Source organism: Bufo bufo, chromosome 4 (genome assembly GCF_905171765.1).
Source record: "Bufo bufo chromosome 4, aBufBuf1.1, whole genome shotgun sequence".
NCBI lineage: Eukaryota > Metazoa > Chordata > Amphibia > Anura > Bufonidae > Bufo > Bufo bufo.
The window spans coordinates 607464987-607486783 of record NC_053392.1 but is presented as its reverse complement, the minus strand read 5'-3'; the positions used below and the strand labels follow the sequence as shown (position 1 = coordinate 607486783).

The window sequence follows — 21797 nt, the reverse complement described above, 5'->3', positions numbered from 1 at the left end:
CCCCCCTATTTATTGCTTCAGAGCCGAAGCCTGGGGTCCAGCGGGCTCCAGGTAGGAGCACCATGACACACAATAAGAGACATTTAGGCCGCACTATACCACTTGGGCATTTCCTACTAAACCTGGACTCGTGATATAGGGGCCCTAGGGGGAGATACACGTTGCATGACCAAAACCATGACTGAAGATCCATCTGAATTTGAGAAGATCTAACTCACTGGAGAAGAAGACAATTACGATCCAAAGAGTTGAAGAGAAAAGAGGATGAGGATGACCAGCATCAAGAAGGAGGGAGACAATCAGATAGATTATGGACATGGTATGGAGAATACTGAAGATCCAAACAACTGGACAACATGAAATTGAAGGAGTTATCTGGGAATTTGACATTGATGACCTTTCCTCAGGACAGGTCATCGATATCAGATCAGCAGGCTTCTGACTCCTGGCACCCCTGCCAATCAGGTGTTTGAAGAGGCTGCTGTGCTCACTGGTGCTCCTGTGGGTGCTGCGGTCTCTTCACTGCTTACCAAGAACAGCGCAGTACATTGTATAGCAGCTGTGCATGGTATTGCAGATCTGCCCCATTCGCTTGAACAGGAATGAGCTGCTACTAGGCCATGTGACTGATGAGCGGGATGTCACTGGCCTAGGAAGAGGCCTAAGTACTTAAAGACTGCTGCAGCCTCTTCCAACAGGTTATCGTGGCCATCCCCAGAGTCAGACCCCCATCGATGTGATGTTGATGACCTATCCGAAGATTTGATTTTGTGAAGATCAACTCATTGGAGAAGAAGACAACTAAGGTCCAAAGTATTTAAAGGGGTTGTCCGGTTTCAGAGCTGAACCCAGACATATCCCCATTAGTGATGAGCAGCATAGGCAATATTCGTTTTCACAATATATTGCTAATTTTTTGCATAATATTCGCAATAAATTCTAGAATTCTCAAATTCATGATCTCCAGTCATTATTTTCGCGATTGCGCAAATCGGCACTAATGATGCGCATATTTTTTGCGCAATACATGCAACTTCACATTTTATCAGGTCTGAGTAGATATTACTGATGGGTGCACTAAGTATTGTTGTGACATCACAGCACTATGTCTGTAGCATGTATGTATGGACAGCAGAGAAACAGTAATCCCTATCACACTACCTAACACCCTGCACTGGAACCTATCAGCTACACTACACTGCGTGCAGAATTATTAGGCAAATGAGTATTTTGACCACATCATCCTCTTTATGCATGTTGTCTTACTCCAAGCTGTATAGGCTCGAAAGCCTACTACCAATTAAGCATATTAGGTGATGTGCATCTCTGTAATGAGAAGGGGTGTGGTCTAATGACATCAACACCCTATATCAGGTGTGCATAATTATTAGGCAACTTCCTTTCCTTTGGCAAAATGGGTCAAAAGAAGGACTTGACAGGCTCAGAAAAGTCAAAAATAGTGAGATATCTTGCAGAGGGATGCAGCACTCTTAAAATTGCAAAGCTTCTGAAGCGTGATCATCGAACAATCAAGCGTTTCAATCAAAATAGTCAACAGGGTCGCAAGAAGCGTGTGGAAAAACCAAGGCGCAAAATAACTGCCCATGAACTGAGAAAAGTCAAGCGTGCAGCTGCCAAGATGCCACTTCCCACCAGTTTGGCCATATTTCAGAGCTGCAACATCACTGAAGTGCCCAAAAGCACAAGGTGTGCAATACTCAGAGACATGGCCAAGGTAAGAAAGACTGAAAGACGACCACCACTGAACAAGACACACAAGCTGAAACGTCAAGACTGGGCCAAGAAATATCTCAAGACTGATTTTTCTAAGGTTTTATGGACTGATGAAATGAGAGTGAGTCTTGATGGGCCAGATGGATGGGCCCGTGGCGGGATTGGTAAAGGGCAGAGAGCTCCAGTCCGACTCAGACGCCAGCAAGGTGGAGGTGGAGTACTGGTTTGGGCTGGTATCATCAAAGATGAGCTTGTGGGGCCTTTTCGGGTTGAGGATGGAGTCAAGCTCAACTCCCAGTCCTACTGCCAGTTTCTGGAAGACACCTTCTTCAAGCAGTGGTACAGGAAGAAGTCTGCATCCTTCAAGAAAAACATGATTTTCATGCAGGACAATGCTCCATCACACGCGTCCAAGTACTCCACAGCGTGGCTGGCAAGAAAGGGTATAAAAGAAGAAAATCTAATGACATGGCCTCCTTGTTCACCTGATCTGAACCCCATTGAGAACCTGTGGTCCATCATCAAATGTGAGATTTACAAGGAGGGAAAACAGTACACCTCTCTGAACAGTGTCTGGGAGGCTCTGGTTGCTGCTGCACGCAATGTTGATGGTGAACAGATCAAAACACTGACAGAATCCATGGATGGCAGGCTTTTGAGTGTCCTTGCAAAGAAAGGTGGCTATATTGGTCACTGATTTGTTTTTGTTTTGTTTTTGAATGTCAGAAATGTATATTTGTGAATGTTGAGATGTTATATTGGTTTCACTGGTAAAAATAAATAATTGAAATGGGTATATATTTTTTTTTTGTTAAGTTGCCTAATAATTATGCACAGTAATAGTCACCTGCACACACAGATATCCCCCTAAAATAGCTAAAACTAAAAACAAACTAAAAACTACTTCCAAAAATATTCAGCTTTGATATTAATGAGTTTTTTGGGTTCATTGAGAACATGGTTGTTGTTCAATAATAAAATTAATCCTCAAAAATACAACTTGCCTAATAATTCTGCACTCCCTGTATATCACTATCTAACCTACACTGACTATCTCCCACTAACTATTTGTATTATATATATAAGCTAACTAACTAACTAACTAACTAACTAACTAACTATCTAATGTAATTGGATAAGGAATAGGATCCAGATGAAAGCACAGAGCACAGCAATGACACTGCTCTCTCTCAGAACTGCAAAAAAACAGAAGAAAATGGCTGCTGGGGAGTTTCTTATATAGTAAGGGGAGGCAACTTTCCTATTGGTTGCTAGAGATGTTGCTAAGCTCTGACAAAGATATTGCAGCCTTCTCATTGGCCCACAAGCAAGAAGGGAGGTTACTTAAAAATCTAGAATATTCGCGATTACGAATATATAGCACTATATTCTACATCTTCGTGAATTCTCGAAGTGCCGATATTCGCAATAAAAATTTGCGATTCGAATATTTGCAATCAACACTAATCCTCATTTTTTCCCCGGCAGCCCCCCTGACTTGAGCATCGGAGCAGTTCCTGCTCCGATGTTCTCTTTTGCCCTGCACTGAATCGCGCAGGGCAAAGGCGTTTTCTGAAGTTCCAGTAACGAACCGGGCTCTCCTTACGGCTGCCCAGTAGTGAGCCAGGTGACATCACCAGCACTGATGGACGGGCTTTAGCGCTGCCCTAGCCTGTAAAATGGCTAGGGCAGTGCTAAAGCCGGCCGATCAGAGCCGGTGACTTCACCGATCACACTGCTGGGCAGATGCTCTTGTCAGGGGGGCTGCCTGGGTGAAATTATGGATATGTCCGGGTTCAGCTCTGAACCCGGACAACCTCTTTAAGGGAAAAGAGCATGACCAGTGCCAAGAAGGAGGAAGACAATCAGGGAGATTATGGACATGTGTTAAGGAGACTAAAGATGCATAGAGATGAGTGGACAACCTGAAAGCGGAGAAGATGGATAGCTGCCATAAAAAAAAAAAATTGCTCTAGAAGTATGTACTGTAGGTCCAAACAGAGGTCACAAAGAAGCCTTGGTCTTGTGGTTGTCGGGAGTCAAAACCGACTTGATCAGTTATAATATGATGACAATTATGAGTCAAGGCTATGATCTAGTTTGACCCAATACTCTAGTTTTTCGATTTAAGTGGCCAGTGGCTGATGTGAGAGGTGGCACAGCGCCAAGATCAAACTACAGATGTGTCCGCCCTTTCGCTTCCAAAAATGTTGTCAAGAACTTCCGTTTCTCACAAATAAATTCACTATATTATCACAACATACTAGAAAAATCCTCCACAGTTTGCAAGCCACATCACAACCCCTGGGTGGTTGCACATAGACACCTATACCATAAGCAGCTCCCAATAGAGCATCCTAAAAGTATGGAACAGTAAAGAAGGACACATCAGTGGGATGTCCAACATTGTTGGAGTTTGCTCACAATGTAGTCCTTGTAAGCCCTTGGGTATAACGAAGTTGCAACATTCGTGAAACATTTGAAAATTAAAGTAGAAGAATTGTGCATCAAATTTTCACAAGACTAATCAATTGCAACCTTCATCAGATCCTATGTAAATAAGGTTCTCCATTACTTTCCAGAATAATTTAAGACTTTTAATCTTTGATTGCAAAATCTTTACCCTTCCTTAATCTTCCCAAGAAAACTGAAATAAAAACCAAAAATTCTTACTGAGCAATCTGTGATGTCTTCATAAAGATTCTTAAAAGGAACTCAGACTCTTGTCCCTTGTTTTGGGTGAAGGGTAGAATGACGTAGGTGCCAGGTGGAGCCATGAAAGATCTAGTCACTTCTCTGGCCTGTTCTAGTCCTGAGTTGATCGTTTCTGCTCCCTGCTGCCAGGAAAATTTTTGTTGTGACCCATTTTTAACGCCCTACAGGATAAACAGAGGGGAAAAAAAACTATTGTGAATTATAAGGGATAAGACTTCAGTTTGGAAAAAATGGATGTATGATGTAGACAACACTATTTGGGCAAAAACAGGAAATTGCAAATTTGTAAATTTGGGTAATATAGACTGAGACACAAAGCTATGAGACACATAGGAATATTTTTATCCATGAGTATAATTCACTCATCTTGATTTGTGCCAAAAAACATGGGTAGTAGTCACTTTGTTGACTGGGCTTCACAGACACCTCTGGACATCGGATGGTTGGGGCAAAAATGTGAAAAACTGGTTTGGAGGACAATTTCAACCACATTGTAGTTTTTGGCAAGTTCACATGAACTTTTCCATCACATTGGGAACACCTGACCATCACCAAATATCATCAGCTGGGAAGATGTTTATTCTTTGGCGCTGCAATGTATCAGTGCTCCCCAAGGCATTATAAAACCTACCCAAAGCAAAGAAGAATAAGTATGAGCAAAATAGTCAATGGGTTGGACTCTCATATTTCAGTAAGAACTTAAAGCCCAATCAAATTGGGTTACTATAACCTGGACTTCAACTAACTCCATGGTACTGTATGTAGCAGACCAACCTAGGCCCTGGTACTGGATAGAAAGCAAAGGCCAATTAAGAAGGCACCTGTATCATAAATGGTACATTGTAGTGAGGTTCTATTGCTGTTTTTGCAAGCTTCAAGTTAAACCAGAATCTGTTTCCCTAAATTCTTCTCTGTATTTCAGCAGAGGGATATCTCCCAAGGATTTTCTGCCATCTACATAGAAACATAGAAACATAGAATGTGTCGGCAGATAAGAACCATTTGGCCCATCTAGTCTGCCCAATATACTAAATACTATGGATAGCCCCTGGCCCTATCTTATATGAAGGATGGCCTCATGCCTATCCCATGCATGCTTAAACTCCTTCACTGTATTTGCAGCTACCACTTCTGCAGGAAGGCTATTCCATGCATCCACTACTCTCTCAGTAAAGTAATACTTCCTGATATTACTTTTAAACCTTTGCCCCTCTAATTTAACACTATGTCCTCTTGTAGCAGTTTTTCTTCTTTTAAATATTCTCTCCTCTTTTACCTTGTTGATTCCCTTTATGTATTTAGTAGTTTCCATCATATCCCCTCTGTCTCGTCTTTCTTCCTAGCTATACATGTTAAGGTCCTTTAATCTTTCCTGGTAAGTTTTATCCTGCAATCGATGTACTAGTTTAGTAGCTCTTCTCTGAACTCTCTCCAAATTATCAATATCCTTCTGGAGATATGGTCTCCAGTACTGCGCACAATACTCCAAATGAGGTCTCACTAGTGCTCTGTAGAGCGGCATGAGCACCTCCCTCTGTCTACTGGTAATGCCTCTCCCTATACACCCAAGCATTCTGCTAGCATGAAGCATGCTGCTCTATGACATTGTCTGCCTACCTTTAAGTCTTCTGAAATAATGACCCCTAAATCCCTTTCCTCAGATACTGAGGTTAGGACTGTATCACTGATTTTATATTCTGCTCTTGGGTTTTTACGCCCCAGGTGCATTATCTTGCACTTATCAACATTAAATTTTAGTTGCCAGATTTTTGACCATTCCTCTAGTTTTCCTAAATCCTTTTCCATTTGGTGTATCCCTCCAGGAACATCAACCCAGTTACAAATCTTTGTGTCATCAGCAAAAAGACACACCTTACCATCAAGGCCTTCTGCAATTTCGCTGATAAAGATATTAACCACCTCCGGACCGCCTAACGCAGGATCGCGTTCCGGAGGTGGCAGCGCTGCGCACAGTCACGCATATACGCGTCATCTCGCGATGGGCGAGATTTCCTGTGAACGCGCGCACACAGGCGCGCGCGCTCACAGGAACGGAAGGTAAGAGAGTTGATCTCCAGCCTGCCAGCGGCGATCGTTCGCTGGCAGGCTGGAGATGTGTTTTTTTTAACCCCTAACAGGTATATTAGACGCTGTTTTGATAACAGCGTCTAATATACCTGCTACCTGGTCCTCTGGTGGTCCCCTTTGTTTGGATCGACCACCAGAGGACACAGGTAGCTCAGTAAAGTAGCACCAAGCACCACTACACTACACTACACCCCCCCCGTCACTTATTAACCCCTTATTAGCCCCTGATCACCCCTAATCACCCCTGATCACCCCATATAGACTCCCTGATCACCCCCCTGTCATTGATTACCCCCCTGTCATTGATCAACCCCCTGTAAAGCTCCATTCAGACGTCCGCATGATTTTTACGGATCCACTGATAGATGGATCGGATCCGCAAAACGCATCCGGACGTCTGAATGAAGCCTTACAGGGGCGTGATCAATGACTGTGGTGATCACCCCATATAGACTCCCTGATCACCCCCCTGTCATTGATTACCCCCCTGTCATTGATTACCCCCCTGTAAAGCTCCATTCAGACGTCCGCATGATTTTTACGGATCCACTGATAGATGGATCGGATCCGCAAAACGCATCCGGACGTCTGAATGAAGCCTTACAGGGGCATGATCAATGACTGTGGTGATCACCCCATATAGACTCCCTGATCACCCCCCTGTAAAGCTCCATTCAGATGTCCGCATGATTTTTACGGATGCACTGATACATGGATCGGATCCGCAAAACGCATCCGGTCGTCTGAATGAAGCCTTACAGGGGCATGATCAATGACTGTGGTGATCACCCCCCTGTCATTGATTACCCCCCTGTAAAGCTCCATTCAGATGTCCGCATGATTTTTACGGATGCACTGATAGATGGATCGGATCCGCAAAACGCATCCGGACGTCTGAATGAAGCCTTACAGGGGCATGATCAATGACTGTGGTGATCACCCCATATAGACTCCCTGATCACCCCCCTGTCATTGATTACCCCCCTGTCATTGATTACCCCCCTGTAAAGCTCCATTCAGACGTCCGCATGATTTTTACGGATGCACTGATAGATGGATCGGATCCGCAAAACGCATCCGGACGTCTGAATGAAGCCTTACAGGGGCGTGATCAATGACTGTGGTGATCACCCCATATAGACTCCCTGATCACCCCCCTGTCATTGATTACCCCCCTGTAAAGCTCCATTCAGACGTCCGCATGATTTTTACGGATGCACTGATAGATGGATCGGATCCGCAAAACGCATCCGGACGTCTGAATGAAGCCTTACAGGGGCGTGATCAATGACTGTGGTTATCACCCCATATAGACTCCCTGATCACCCCCCTGTCATTGATCAACCCCCCTGTCATTGATCAACCCCCCTGTCATTGATCACCCCTCTGTAAGGCTCCATTCAGATATTTTTTTGGCCCAAGTTAGCGGAATTTTTTTTTTTTTTTTCTTACAAAGTCTCATATTCCACTAACTTGTGTCAAAAAATAAAATCTCACATGAACTCACCATACCCCTCACGGAATCCAAATGCGTAAAATTTTTTAGACATTTATATTCCAGACTTCTTCTCACGCTTTAGGGCCCCTAGAATGCCAGGGCAGTATAAATACCCCACATGTGACCCCATTTCGGAAAGAAGACACCCCCAGGTATTCCGTGAGGGGCATATTGAGTCCATGAAAGATTGAAATTTTTGTCCCAAGTTAGCGGAACGGGAGACTTTGTGAGAAAAAAATAAAAAATATCAATTTCCGCTAACTTGTGCCAAAAAAAAAAAATTTCTATGAACTCGCCATGCCCCTCATTGAATACCTTGGGGTGTCTTCTTTCCAAAATGGGGTCACATGTGGGGTATTTATAATGCCCTGGCATTCTAGGGGCCCCAAAGCGTGAGAAGAAGTCTGGTATCCAAATGTCTAAAAATGCCCTCCTAAAAGGAATTTGGGCACCTTTGCGCATCTAGGCTGCAAAAAAGTGTCACACATCTGGTATCGCCGTACTCAGGAGAAGTTGGGGAATGTGTTTTGGGGTGTCATTTTACATATACCCATGCTGGGTGAGAGAAATATCTTGGTCAAATGCCAACTTTGTATAAAAAAATGGGAAAAGTTGTCTTTTGCCAAGATATTTCTCTCACCCAGCATGGGTATATGTAAAATGACACCCCAAAACACATTCCCCAACGTCTCCTGAATACGGAGATACCACATGTGTGACACTTTTTTGCAGCCTAGGTGGGCAAAGGGGCCCATATTCCAAAGAGCACCTTTAGGATTTCACAGGTCATTTACCTACTTACCACACATTAGGGCCCCTGGAAAATGCCAGGGCAGTATAACTACCCCACAAGTGACCCCATTTTGGAAAGAAGACACCCCAAGGTATTTCGTGAGGGGCATGGCGAGTTCCTAGAATTTTTTATTTTTTGTCACAAGTTAGTGGAAAATGCTTATTTTTTTTTTTTTTTTTTTTTTTCATACAAAGTCTCATATTCCACTAACTTGTGACAAAAAATAAAAAGTTCCATGAACTCACTATGCCCATCAGCGAATACCTTGGGGTCTCTTCTTTCCAAAATGGGGTCACTTGTGGGGTAGTTATACTGCCCTGGCATTCTAGGGGCCCAAATGTGTGGTAAGGAGTTTGAAATCAAATTCTGTAAAAAATGACCTTTGAAATCCGAAAGGTGCTCTTTTGAATATGGGCCCCTTTGCCCACCTAGGCTGCAAAAAAGTGTCACACATCTGGTATCTCCGTAATCGGGAGAAGTTGGGGAATGTGTTTTGGGGTGTCATTTTACATATACCCATGCTGGGTGAGAGAAATATCTTGGCAAAAGACAACTTTTCCCATTTTTTTATACAAAGTTGGCATTTGACCAAGATATTTATCTCACCCAGCATGGGTATATGTAAAAAGACACCCCAAAACACATTCCTCAACTTCTCCTGAGTACGGAGATACCAGATGTGTGACACTTTTTTGCAGCCTAGGGGGGCAAAGGGGCCCACATTCCAAAGAGCACCTTTCGGATTTCACAGGTCATTTACCTACTTACCACACATTTGGGCCCCTAGAATGCCAGGGCAGTATAACTACCCCACAAGTGACCCCATTTTGGAAAGAAGAGACCCCAAGGTATTCGCTGATGGGCATAGTGAGTTCATGGAAGTTTTTATTTTTTGTCACAAGTTTGTGGAATATGAGACTTTGTATGAAAAAAAAAAAAAAAAAAAAAAATCATCATTTTCCACTAACTTGTGACAAAAAATAAAAAATTCTAGGAACTCGCCATGCCCCTCACGGAATACCTTGGGGTGTCTTCTTTCCAAAATGGGGTCACTTGTGGGGTAGTTATACTGCCCTGGTATTCTAGGGGCCCAAATGTGTGGTAAGGAGTTTGAAATCAAATTCAGGAAAAAATGAGGAGTGAAATCCGAAAGGTGCTCTTTGGAATATGGGCCCCTTTGCCCACCTAGGCTGCAAAAAAGCGTCACACATCTGGTATCCCCGTACTCAGGAGAAGTTGAGGAATGTGTTTTGGGGTGTCTTTTTACATATACCCATACTGGGTGAGATAAATATCTTGGTCAAATGACAACTTTGTATAAAAAAATGGGAAAAGTTGTCTTTTGCCAAGATATTTCTCTCACCCAGCATGGGTATATATAAAATGACACCCCAAAACACATTCCCCACCTTCTCCTGAGTACGGAGATACCAGATGTGTGACACTTTTTTGCAGCCTAGGTGGGCAAAGGGGCCCATATTCCAAAGAGCACCTTTCGGATTTCACAGGTCATTTTTTACTGAATTTGATTTCAAACTCCTTACCACACATTTGGGCCCCTAGAATGCCAGGGCAGTATAACTACCCCACAAGTGACCCCATTTTGGAAAGAAGAGACCCCAAGGTATTCGCTGATGGGCATAGTGAGTTCATAGAACTTTTTATTTTTTGTCACAAGTTAGTGGAATATGAGACTTTGTAAGAAAAAAAAATCAAAAAAAAAAAATCATCATTTTCCGCTAACTTGTGACAAAAAATAAAAAGTTCTATGAACTCACTATGCCCATCAGCGAATACCTTAGGGTGTGTACTTTCAGAAATGGGGTCATTTGTGGGGTGTTTGTACTGTCTGGGCATTGTAGAACCTCAGGAAACATGACAGGTGCTCAGAAAGTCAGAGCGGCTTCAAAAAGCGGAAATTCACATTTTTGTACCATAGTTTGTAAACGCTATAACTTTTACCCAAACCATTTTTTTTTTACCCAAACATTTTTTTTTTATCAAAGACATGTAGAACTATAAATTTAGAGCAAAATTTCTATATGGATCTCGTTTTTTTTTGCAAAATTTTACAACTGAAAGTGAAAAATGTCATTTTTTTGCAAAAAAATCGTTAAATTTCGATTAATAACAAAAAAAGTAAAAATGTCAGCAGCAATGAAATACCACCAAATGAAAGCTCTATTAGTGAGAAGAAAAGGAGGTAAAATTCATTTGGGTGGTAAGTTGCATGACCGAGCAATAAACGGTGAAAGTAGTGTAGGTCAGAAGTGTAAAAAGTGGCCTGGTCTTTCAGGGTGTTTAAGCACTGGGGGCTGAGGTGGTTAAACAATATGGGTCCCAGAACAGATCCCTGAGGTACCCCACTGGTAACAAGACCATGGTCTGAATATACTCCATTGACTACAACCCTCTGTTGCCTGTCCCTCAGCTACTGCCTAATCCATTCAACAATATGGGAGTCCAAGCACAAAGACCGCAATTTATTGATAAGCCTTCTTTGTGTGACAGTATCAAAAGCCTTACTAAAGTCTAGATAAGCGATGTCTACTGCACCTCCGCCATCTATTATTTTAGTCACCCAATCAAAAAAATCAATAAGATTAGTTTGACATGATCTCCCTGAAGTAAACCCATGCTGTTTTTTATCTTTCAATCCATGGGATTTTAGATGTTCCACAATCCTCTCCTTAAGTATGGTTTCCATTAATTTCCCCACTATTGATGTTAGGCTTGCTGGCCTATAGTTGCCCGATTCCTCCCTACTACCTTTCTTGTGAATGGGCGCAACATTTGCTAATTTCCAATCCTTTGGGACGACTCCTGTTACCAGTGATTGGTTAAATAAATCTGTTAATGGTTTTGCTAGTTCACCGCTAAGCTCTTTTAATAGCTTTGGGTGTATCCCATCAGGCCCCTGTGACTTATTTGTATTAATTTTAGACAGCTGATTTAGAACCTCTTACTCTGTAAAGACACATACATCAAGTCTTTCTCCCGTAACTGAGGTCCTTTTCCTTCATTTTCCTTTGTAAAAACTGAACAGAAGTATTCATTGAGGCGTCAGCTAGTTCTTTATCTTCTTCCATATACCTTCCTTCTTTAGTTTTTAATTTGGTAATTCCTTGTTTTAGTTTCCTTTTTTCGTTTATGTATCTGAAGAATGTCTTATCGCCTTTTTTCCCTGACTGAGCTAATTTCTCTTCTGCCTGTGCTTTAGAAGCTCTTATAACTTGTTTGGCCTCTCTCTGTCTAATCTTATAAATTTGCCTGTCATCCTCGTTTTGTTTTGTTTTTTATAATTACTAAATGCTATTTTTTTGTTTTTAGTGATTTTGTCCACTTCTGCTGAGTACCACAGTGGTCTCTTTCTTTTTTTGCTTTTACTGACAAGCCTAATGCAATTATCTGTTGCCTTCAATAGTGCCACTTTTAAGTAGTCCCATTTCTCCTGGACTCCATTGAAACTGTTCCAATCTGATAGAGACTCGTATACCACTAATCTAATTTTAGAAAAGTCAGTTTTTCTAAAATCTAAAACTTTTGTTTTTGTGTGGTGTGACTCAGTCACTGAACTTATACAGTAATATCAGATACCAAATTCTCATTTGTGAATACTAACTCTAAAATGGCCTCCTTCCGGGTTGATTCCTCCACTACTTGCTGTAGGTATAATCCCAGTAAGGAATTTAGAATATCTGTACTCCTGGCAGAACTAGCTATTTTGGTTTTCCAGTTTACATCAGGAAGATTAAAGTCTCCCATAATGATAACTTCCCATTTCAATGTCATTTTAGCTATTTCCTCAACTAGTAGATCATATCTGTAATTTTGATGGGGCTCAGCTGTGAGCCATTAACAAACAGCTTCAGCCAATCTAGGAAAAAAGGATTGCTGGAGGGTGAAATGTGAAATTTAATCCACGATGCCGAATACTTATTAAGTGCCCCCCGCAGTCCACCATTCAAGCATGGCATCCAGTCCTGATCAGACCCTCTGATATGGCAGGTCACATCAGTAGGCATTCAATACCTTTTAGAATTAACTGATCTTTGCCTTATCTTGTCCTATATTCATTTCTATACACTTCACCACATGGACGGTGGTTACATTGGGTCATATTTGGAGGTCCCATCTCAGGGGCATAATCCCCAATTACTAACAACTCTCAGTTCTACTGTATGATAAGTTATTATATTGTCATAGATACATCCAGATCCATCTTCCAACCAAATAGCCCAATACCAATCTTCATAGAAGTAATATTTTTGTCCAAAAAGTTCCTTTTTAGCCAGCTAGGCCATGCAGACTGACATACACATGTGTAATGGTATAAATATCTGATACATGGAGATGGCACCTATGGATCCCTACCTTTCCAGAGAATAAGGGTCTCTAGCTTGATCAGCAGTTTCCCCAGATCCCATAGATTTGAATGCACCACGTACAAATATGGCCACTCCTCATATCCTTCACTTTAGGTTTGGTACTGAGGCTCACTCCCAGCTAGGTTAGAGTTTTAGAGGTGGGATCTCAGTCTATTTGATTTATGGACATGTAATAAAGGAGTAAGTTGACCCTTTAAGCAGTTAGGACAGGCCCATAAGACAACCATTGATAATGGTGACCAGATAATTTTGAAGGAAATAACTGGAGATGTTTTGATGGGTCTTAGATCAGGAATTAGATTGTTATCATATCCAACCAAAATTATCTGAATTTGCCATCTAAAATCTATATGTATTGCAAATGGCTGCCTTACATTTACATCTAGTAGTCGCAGCTGTTACATTATGACTGTTCTTTTTTGCAGCAATTGCAAATACAGAGATCAGTGTACACAGGTGTCTGTAGAATTATTAGAATGCTATTACCAGGGCATACCACTGGACATACATCATACATAGCATTAGGTATCTGCAGAGATATTAAAATATCATGAATTTCATACCTTGGCTACAACCTGCAAAAAAAAGAAAATAAAAATAAATATTAGTCCCTTTTTCTACAGTAAAATATGTAAATCCTCTGCATACTATAGATTCAAAAGATAACATGCTGGTTATTTCCAGCCACCACTAGGGGGAGCTTTATCATACTGTTTATTAGCAATATAGTAATTATACACAGGGGCAGCATTAATGCAGATATATTCTTGTACATAGGAGCAGTATTATAGTAGTTATATTCTTCTACATAGGAGCAGTATTATAGTAGTTATATTCTTGTACATAGGAGGCAGTATTATAGTAGTGACATTCTTGTACATAGCAGGCAGTATTATAGTAGTTATATTCTTGTACATAGGAGCAGTATTATAGTAGTTATATTCTTGTACATAGGAGCAGTATTATAGTAGTTATATTCTTGTATATAGGGGGCAGTATTATAGTAGTTATATTCTTGTATATAGGAGGCAGTATTATAGTAGTTATATTCTTGTATATAGGAGCAGTGTTATAGTAGTTATATTCTTGTACATAGGAGCAGTATTATAGTAGTTATATTCTTGTATATAGGAGGCAGTATTATAGTAGTTATATTCTTGTATATAGGAGGCAGTATTATAGTAGTTATATTCTTGTATATAGGAGCAGTGTTATAGTAGTTATATTCTTGTACATAGGAGCAGTATTATAGTAGTTATATTCTTGTATATAGGAGGCAGTATTATAGTAGTTATATTCTTGTATATAGGAGGCAGTATTATAGTAGTTATATTCTTGTATATAGGAGCAGTGTTATAGTAGTTATATTCTTGTACATAGGAGCAGTATTATAGTAGTTATATTCTTGTATATAGGAGCAGTATTATATTAGTTATATTCTTGTACATAGGAGCAGTATTATAGTAGTTATATTCTTGTACATAGGAGGCAGTATTATAGTAGTTATATTCTTGTACACAGGAGGCAGTATTATAGTAGTTATATCCTTGTACATAGGAGCAGTATTATATTAGTTATATTCTTGTACATAGGAGCAGTATTATAGTAGTTATATTCTTGTACATAGGAGGCAGTATTATAGTAGTTATATTCTTGTACATAGGAGCAGTATTATAGTAGTTATATTCTTGTATATAGGAGGCAGTATTATAGTAGTTATATTCTTGTATATAGGAGGCAGTATTATAGTAGTTATATTCTTGTATATAGGAGCAGTGTTATAGTAGTTATATTCTTGTACATAGGAGCAGTATTATAGTAGTTATATTCTTGTATATAGGAGCAGTATTATATTAGTTATATTCTTGTACATAGTAGCAGTATTATAGTAGTTATATTCTTGTACATAGGAGGCAGTATTATAGTAGTTATATTCTTGTACATAGGAGCAGTATTATAGTAGTTATATTCTTGTACATAGGAGCAGTATTATAGTAGTTATATTCTTGTACATAGGAGCAGTATTATAGTAGTTATATTCTTGTACATAGGAGCAGTATTATAGTAGTTATATTCTTGTACACAGGAGGCAGTATTATAGTAGTTATATCCTTGTACATAGGAGCAGTATTATAGTAGTTATATTCTTGTACATAGGAGGCAGTATTATAGTAGTTATATTCTTGTACATAGGAGCAGTATTATAGCAGTTATATTCTTGTACATAGGAGGCAGTATTATAGTAGTTATATTCTTGTACACAGGAGCAGTATTATAGTAGTTATATTCTTGTACATAGGAGCAGTATTATAGTAGCTATATTCTTGTACATAGGAGCAGTATTATAGTAGTTATATTCTTGTACATAGGAGCAGTATTATAGTAGTTATATTCTTGTACATAGAAGCAGTATTATTGTAGTTATATTATTGTACATAGGAGCAGTATTATAGTAGTTATATTCCTGTACATAGGAGGCAGTATTATAGTAGTTATATTCCTGTACATAGGAGGCAGTATTATAGTAGTTATATTCCTGTACATAGGAGCAGTATTATAGTAGTTATATTCTTGTACACAGGAGCAGTAATTTAGTAGTGATATTCTTGTACATAGGAGGCAGTATTATAGTAGTTATATTCTTGTACATAGGAGCAGTATTATAGTTATATTCCTGTACATAGGAGGCAGTATTATAGTAGTTATATTCCTGTACACAGGAGCAGTAATATAGTAGTGATATTCTTGTACATAGGAGACAGTATTATAGTAGTTATATTCTTGTACATAGGAGCAGTATTATAGTAGTTATATTCTTGTACATAGGAGCAGTATTATAGTAGTTATATTCTTGTACATAGGAGCAGTATTATAGTAGTTATATTGTACATAGGAGCAGTATTATAGTAGTTATATTCTTGTACATAGGAGGCAGTATTATAGTAGTTATATTCTTGTACATAGGAGGCAGTATTTATAGTAGTTATATTCTTGTACATAGGAGGCAGTATTATAGTAGTTATATTCTTGTACATAGGAGGCAGTATTATAGTAGTTATATTCTTGTACATAGGAGCAGTATTATAGTAGTTATATTGTACATAGGAGCAGTATTATAGTAGTTATATTCTTGTACATAGGAGGCAGTATTATAGTAGTTATAATCTTGTACATAGGGGCAGTATTATAGTAGTTATATCTTGTACATAGGGGCAGTTTTATAGTAGTTATATTATTGTACATAGGGGGCAGTATTATAGTAGTTATATTCTTGTACATAGGAGCAGTATTATAGTAGTTATATTCTTGCACATAGGAGGCAGTATTATAGTAGTTATAATCTTGTACATAGGAGCAGTATTATAGTAGTTATATTCTAGTACATAGGAGGCAGTATTATAGTAGTTATATCCTTGTACATAGGAGGCAGTATTATAGTAGTTATATTCTTGTACATAGGAGCAGTATTATAGTAGTTATATTCTTGCACATAGGAGCAGTATTATAGTAGTTATATTCTTGTACATAGGAGCAGTATTATAGTAGTTATATTCTTGTACATAGGAGCAGTATTATAGTAGTTATATTGTACATAGGAGCAGTATTATAGTAGTTATATTCTTGTACATAGGAGGCAGTATTATAGTAGTTATATTCTTGTACATAGGAGGCAGTATTTATAGTAGTTATATTCTTGTACATAGGAGGCAGTATTATAGTAGTTATATTCTTGTACATAGGAGGCAGTATTATAGTAGTTATATTCTTGTACATAGGAGCAGTATTATAGTAGTTATATTGTACATAGGAGCAGTATTATAGTAGTTATATTCTTGTACATAGGAGGCAGTATTATAGTAGTTATAATCTTGTACATAGGGGCAGTATTATAGTAGTTATATCTTGTACATAGGGGCAGTTTTATAGTAGTTATATTATTGTACATAGGGGGCAGTATTATAGTAGTTATATTCTTGTACATAGGAGCAGTATTATAGTAGTTATATTCTTGCACATAGGAGGCAGTATTATAGTAGTTATAATCTTGTACATAGGAGCAGTATTATAGTAGTTATATTCTAGTACATAGGAGGCAGTATTATAGTAGTTATATCCTTGTACATAGGAGGCAGTATTATAGTAGTTATATTCTTGTACATAGGAGCAGTATTATAGTAGTTATATTCTTGTACATAGGAGGCAGTATTATAGTAGTTATATTCTTGCACATAGGAGGCAGTATTATAGTAGTTATATCTTGTACATAGGGGCAGTTTTATAGTAGTTATATTATTGTACATAGAAGTATTATAGTAGTTATATCTTGTACATAGGGGCAGTTTTATAGTAGTTATATTATTGTACATAGGGGCATTTCTGTAGTTGTTGTTTTTTTGTACTTGCAAGTCACAATAGCGATGCTGGGGTAGCAACAATTTCTAGCCTAGTTTTACAGGACAATGGCTGACATTTGTTCAGAGCACTTCTCCCTTTCACTATTTCACATTTTTCATACCTTACAGAAGGCAAAGCCAATAGGTAGCCATCGAGGATTGTATTTCCTTTCATTGATGAGACTTTGCATAAGGGCCACGGTCACATTGTACTCCCTCTTTGTTCCTTGGGACTCTGGCACTGTGATCACATACTGGGGATTTTTCCACATATCCTCTGTATATAATAGAGACAGATTTGGTTACCAAAAATTTTCCTGAAGATGCAGCATGACATAAGAGTTGTTTGTTAATGTTGTAAATTGGTTGAAATAATAGGTCCATCAATATTTGATCCCTGGGACCCTATAAATCAGCATCAGGCAACTCTTTAAGCAAGTAGCTGCCATACCAACATAGTCCCTGAATAAACTGAGGCGACTTGCACCATACACACCACAGATATATGGAAATTGCTGCATCAGGCACTGAAGTGAAGGGAGGATCCAACTAATCGCAAATTGACGGACTTTCCCATGTATAAGTCAGCCATGTAGAATTCTGGAAAATCCATTTAAATTCATTTTGTTTATTAAATGCAGCAATTGCTTGACCTACCTGCGGAGTTACAGCCTCCGGCGCTGCTGCCTCTCACCCACTGGTTGTAGTAGCTGGTGATCTCCCAGACACACTGTGGGTTTCCAAAATCCAAGTAGCTTGGCATGTGGTTACAGATATTCACTTGTGCATAATATTGCACGAAATCTTTGCAGGACATCCTAAGAGGAGGAATACAAATGAACAAGGTCTAAATAAATGATATAGACAACATCTGAAAGGGTTACCCTCCAAAATAGGTTGTTTGGACCCTTGAATTGTTTGGCCAAAAGCTCAGAATGGTAAAAAAAAATAAACTGGGTAATACCTTACCTACTTTCACTGCTCTCATGCTGATACTTCAGTGATGACATTTCAACAACTGTATGTGACCACTGCAGGCAATCACTACTGACCTCAGTGGTTTCCGCTATAGCCAGTTACTGGTCACCTCAGTGGTGCCCTCTGCAGCCAGTTACAGGTGAATTCAGTGGTGTCCATTGCACCCAGTTACTGGTGACCTCAGTGGTGTCTGCTACAGCCAGTTACCGGTGATCTCAGTGGTGTCTGCTGCAGCCAGTTACCGGTGATCTCAGTGGTGTCTGCTGCAGCCAGTTACCTGTGAACTCAGTGGTGTTCATTTTAACCAGTTATTGGTGACCTTAATGGTATCTGCTACAGCAAGTTACTTGTGAACTGGTGTCTATGTCAAGACTTTAGCTCTAGAGGCCAAGATATTGCAGGATATCCAGAAGCAGCAGGGGAAAGGTAGGTGAGTATTGCAATTTTTTTTTATACCATTTTAAGCTTTTGTCAAGAATTTTAAGGGGCTAGGCAACCCCTTTAAAGGAAATCTGTCACCAGGATAATCGCTATTGAAGAAAAGCCATAGCCTAATAGCACTTAGTACCTTAATTCCAGATGTGCCTTTGTTTCAGCAATAGATGTTTTCTATCTTCTGAAAATCCAGTTTATTAAGTGTTCATGCATGGCAAGACCACTTAGTGTTATCTCACATATATATTCTTATTATAGCCAAATTTACCACCCTAACTCCTCCCACAGTTTTTACACTACATAGACAGTAATATACCGAAACGTGCGGATTGTTCCCGATTGGTGTGCTATTACTTTGTGGAACATTTCGCCAAATGGTTCACGAAATATCGGCGTTTTTGTGGCGAAATTGGTCCCATAGGAATGAATGGCGGAATGTTCAAAGCTAGAGTTGGAGCTGAAAAATCAGGACATGATTTCTAAACTGCCACCACTCCCTCATTTTCAAGCCCACCTACACAAATCTTATATCAAAACGTTCAGCTATCCCTGCTAAGCCATAGTCCTGATAGTTTTCACAATATGACCATTTGTTTGCAATTCACGCTGCCCATTGACATTCATTGAAACTCCACTCTAGCCACCTCAAATTTGAAGGGCAATTTCTAAACTGTGACTGTGCCTTCATTTTTAATATTTCAGAGACATACTATGCATCAAAATGTAGTTCTGGGTCTTGTGATTCTCACAATATAAAGCTCTTCGCTGTAGGATTTATAATTTTTTAACTACAACCGTTTGAAAATGGCAACTGCCAGTGAAGTGAGCAAGTGTGAGCAGTTTGTTTTTAACCGCTCTTCTCTGCCCTTGCTGTAGAGTGAGTTGCCATAGGAACCCAGGTGTGTGAGCAGCCAGCAGAGTGACAAAAGCTAGAGTGTGAGCTGAAAAATCAGGACATGATTTCTAAACTGCCACCACTCCCTCATTTTCAAGCCCACCTACACAAATCGGCCTCTAATGTTTTTATAAATGTATGTTTTAATGTAATTGTGAAGCACTTTGGGCAACAACATTGCAATTAAATGTGCTATATAAATAAATAAAAGTTGAAATGCATTTCTCACTCTATCAAGCTTGCCATGTGCACTTTTTACATTTGACCAATCAATTGGTTAGTGTAATGTTTACTATCTTTACTCACTCCAAACACTCCACACAGTTACTCTGCCCACTCCATAAAGTTACTCTGCCCAGTCCAACCTTTCCACAGCTACTCCAGCCACTCCAACCACACAACAGTTACTCAAGCCACTCCACCCAGTTACTCCGCCCACTCCAGTCTTAGACTACTGGTGGAGGCAAGAACACTTCACACAATTTCCCCAGAAATTGTAGCTTTTCTAGTTTGGTATGCAAATTAGCCAGTGAGGTGCCCAGAGGGGTGTCACTCTTGAAGGACGGAGCCAAGGCACGGCCCCCCCCCTCCCACAATGTGTCCACCCACCCCTCCTACATCACATTCAAGCCATAATTCTGCCCCCCTTTTCCCTGCTCCCAGCATGAGTGTGTGCCTAGGCTCCTTTCTGCAAGAGTGATGCCCCTCTGGGCACCTTACTGGCTCATTCGCATACCAAAAAAACTGGATTTTCAGAAGATTGAAAACATCTATTGCTGAAACAAAGGCACATCTGGAAATAAGGTACTGGGTGCTATTTGGCTATGGCTTTACTTCAATAGCGATTATCCTTGTGACAGATTTCCTTTAATATATTAACAACTGAAGACATAAATATTTACCCCTTTAAGTGCTTAAAGGGGTTATCTACTAATTACTCATCAGACAGGCCATAAAAGTAAGGTGAGGTCCACCATTCTCAAGACTAAAGTGTCTGTAAGGCACTCCTTTGTAGCACAAGGTCTCCCCCACTAACAAAGTATGTTAAGCCTACCACTTAGCAAAGCGACACCCTGTCCGCAATCTGACAGATGCACATGGTAGCAGTCAGGAGGAACTCAATGTGGGAGCTTTATATCCCCACTATTTTTCTAGATTTACTGAAATACCCCTTTTAAATCTTTATATCCCAAGTCTATTCATCTTTGTCACTCATTACTTTTGTCCACACATTTGTCCACCCCGGTATTTGCATTTCTCTAACCCATGTGAATCTGGAAGGATTGGTGTCACATCACCCTACTTGACTGGACAATGGCAAGTAGCAGAAGCATAAGCTCCTGCACCCTAGATGAAAATATGTTGGAGCCCCCCCCCCCCCCCCCCCCACACACACACAGACCATGTGCCATTCATAATAGTGGGGTCCTCAGGCACCAGGCTTTAGGGCATCTACTGTTTCTGCATGTATTTAAAAGTCCATTTGGAAAAGAACATAGTTATATCCTGTAGTTCAAATATTTTTTGGCATACACTATCTTGTCCCCTTCCTGCTTTCTTGTGTTTTTGCACATTTGCTAACATTTAGGGAAATCCAAATTAATTGAGAGAGTTCCCTATTCAAAATCCTCATCTCCTGCCCTGCAGTCATAAAGAATGTCTCTTGTCCTGAGTTACATAAACAACCCATTGGTTGGAATGAACACTGTAATGCTTCATTTCACCCCATGGTGGCGCTACAGGGAAACTGAACACTTACAGTCAGGTTTCCCTAAAGATTACAGCTGGGAGGTCCCAGCAAGAGGACACTTTTGTTGTGCTGATTGCCTATAGAGACCGCTCTAACAAGTAGAGATTGTCCAAATCGGAGAACCCATTT

The 21797-nt window shown here is 39.9% G+C and overlaps 1 protein-coding gene across 1 annotated transcript in view; it reads right to left on the bottom strand.

Moving 5' to 3' along the window:
• Nucleotides 1-21797, bottom strand: part of LOC120997544 (calpain-13-like) — a 162696-nt gene that overhangs the window by 31281 nt on the left and 109618 nt on the right. The window contains exons 10-13 of the mRNA XM_040427635.1: nt 18268-18428; nt 17733-17887; nt 13780-13791; nt 4408-4610 (exon numbers count right to left, since the gene is read on the bottom strand). Coding sequence (XP_040283569.1) covers nt 4408-4610; nt 13780-13791; nt 17733-17887; nt 18268-18428 — 531 coding nt within the window. The remainder of the gene's footprint in view (nt 1-4407; nt 4611-13779; nt 13792-17732; nt 17888-18267; nt 18429-21797) is intronic.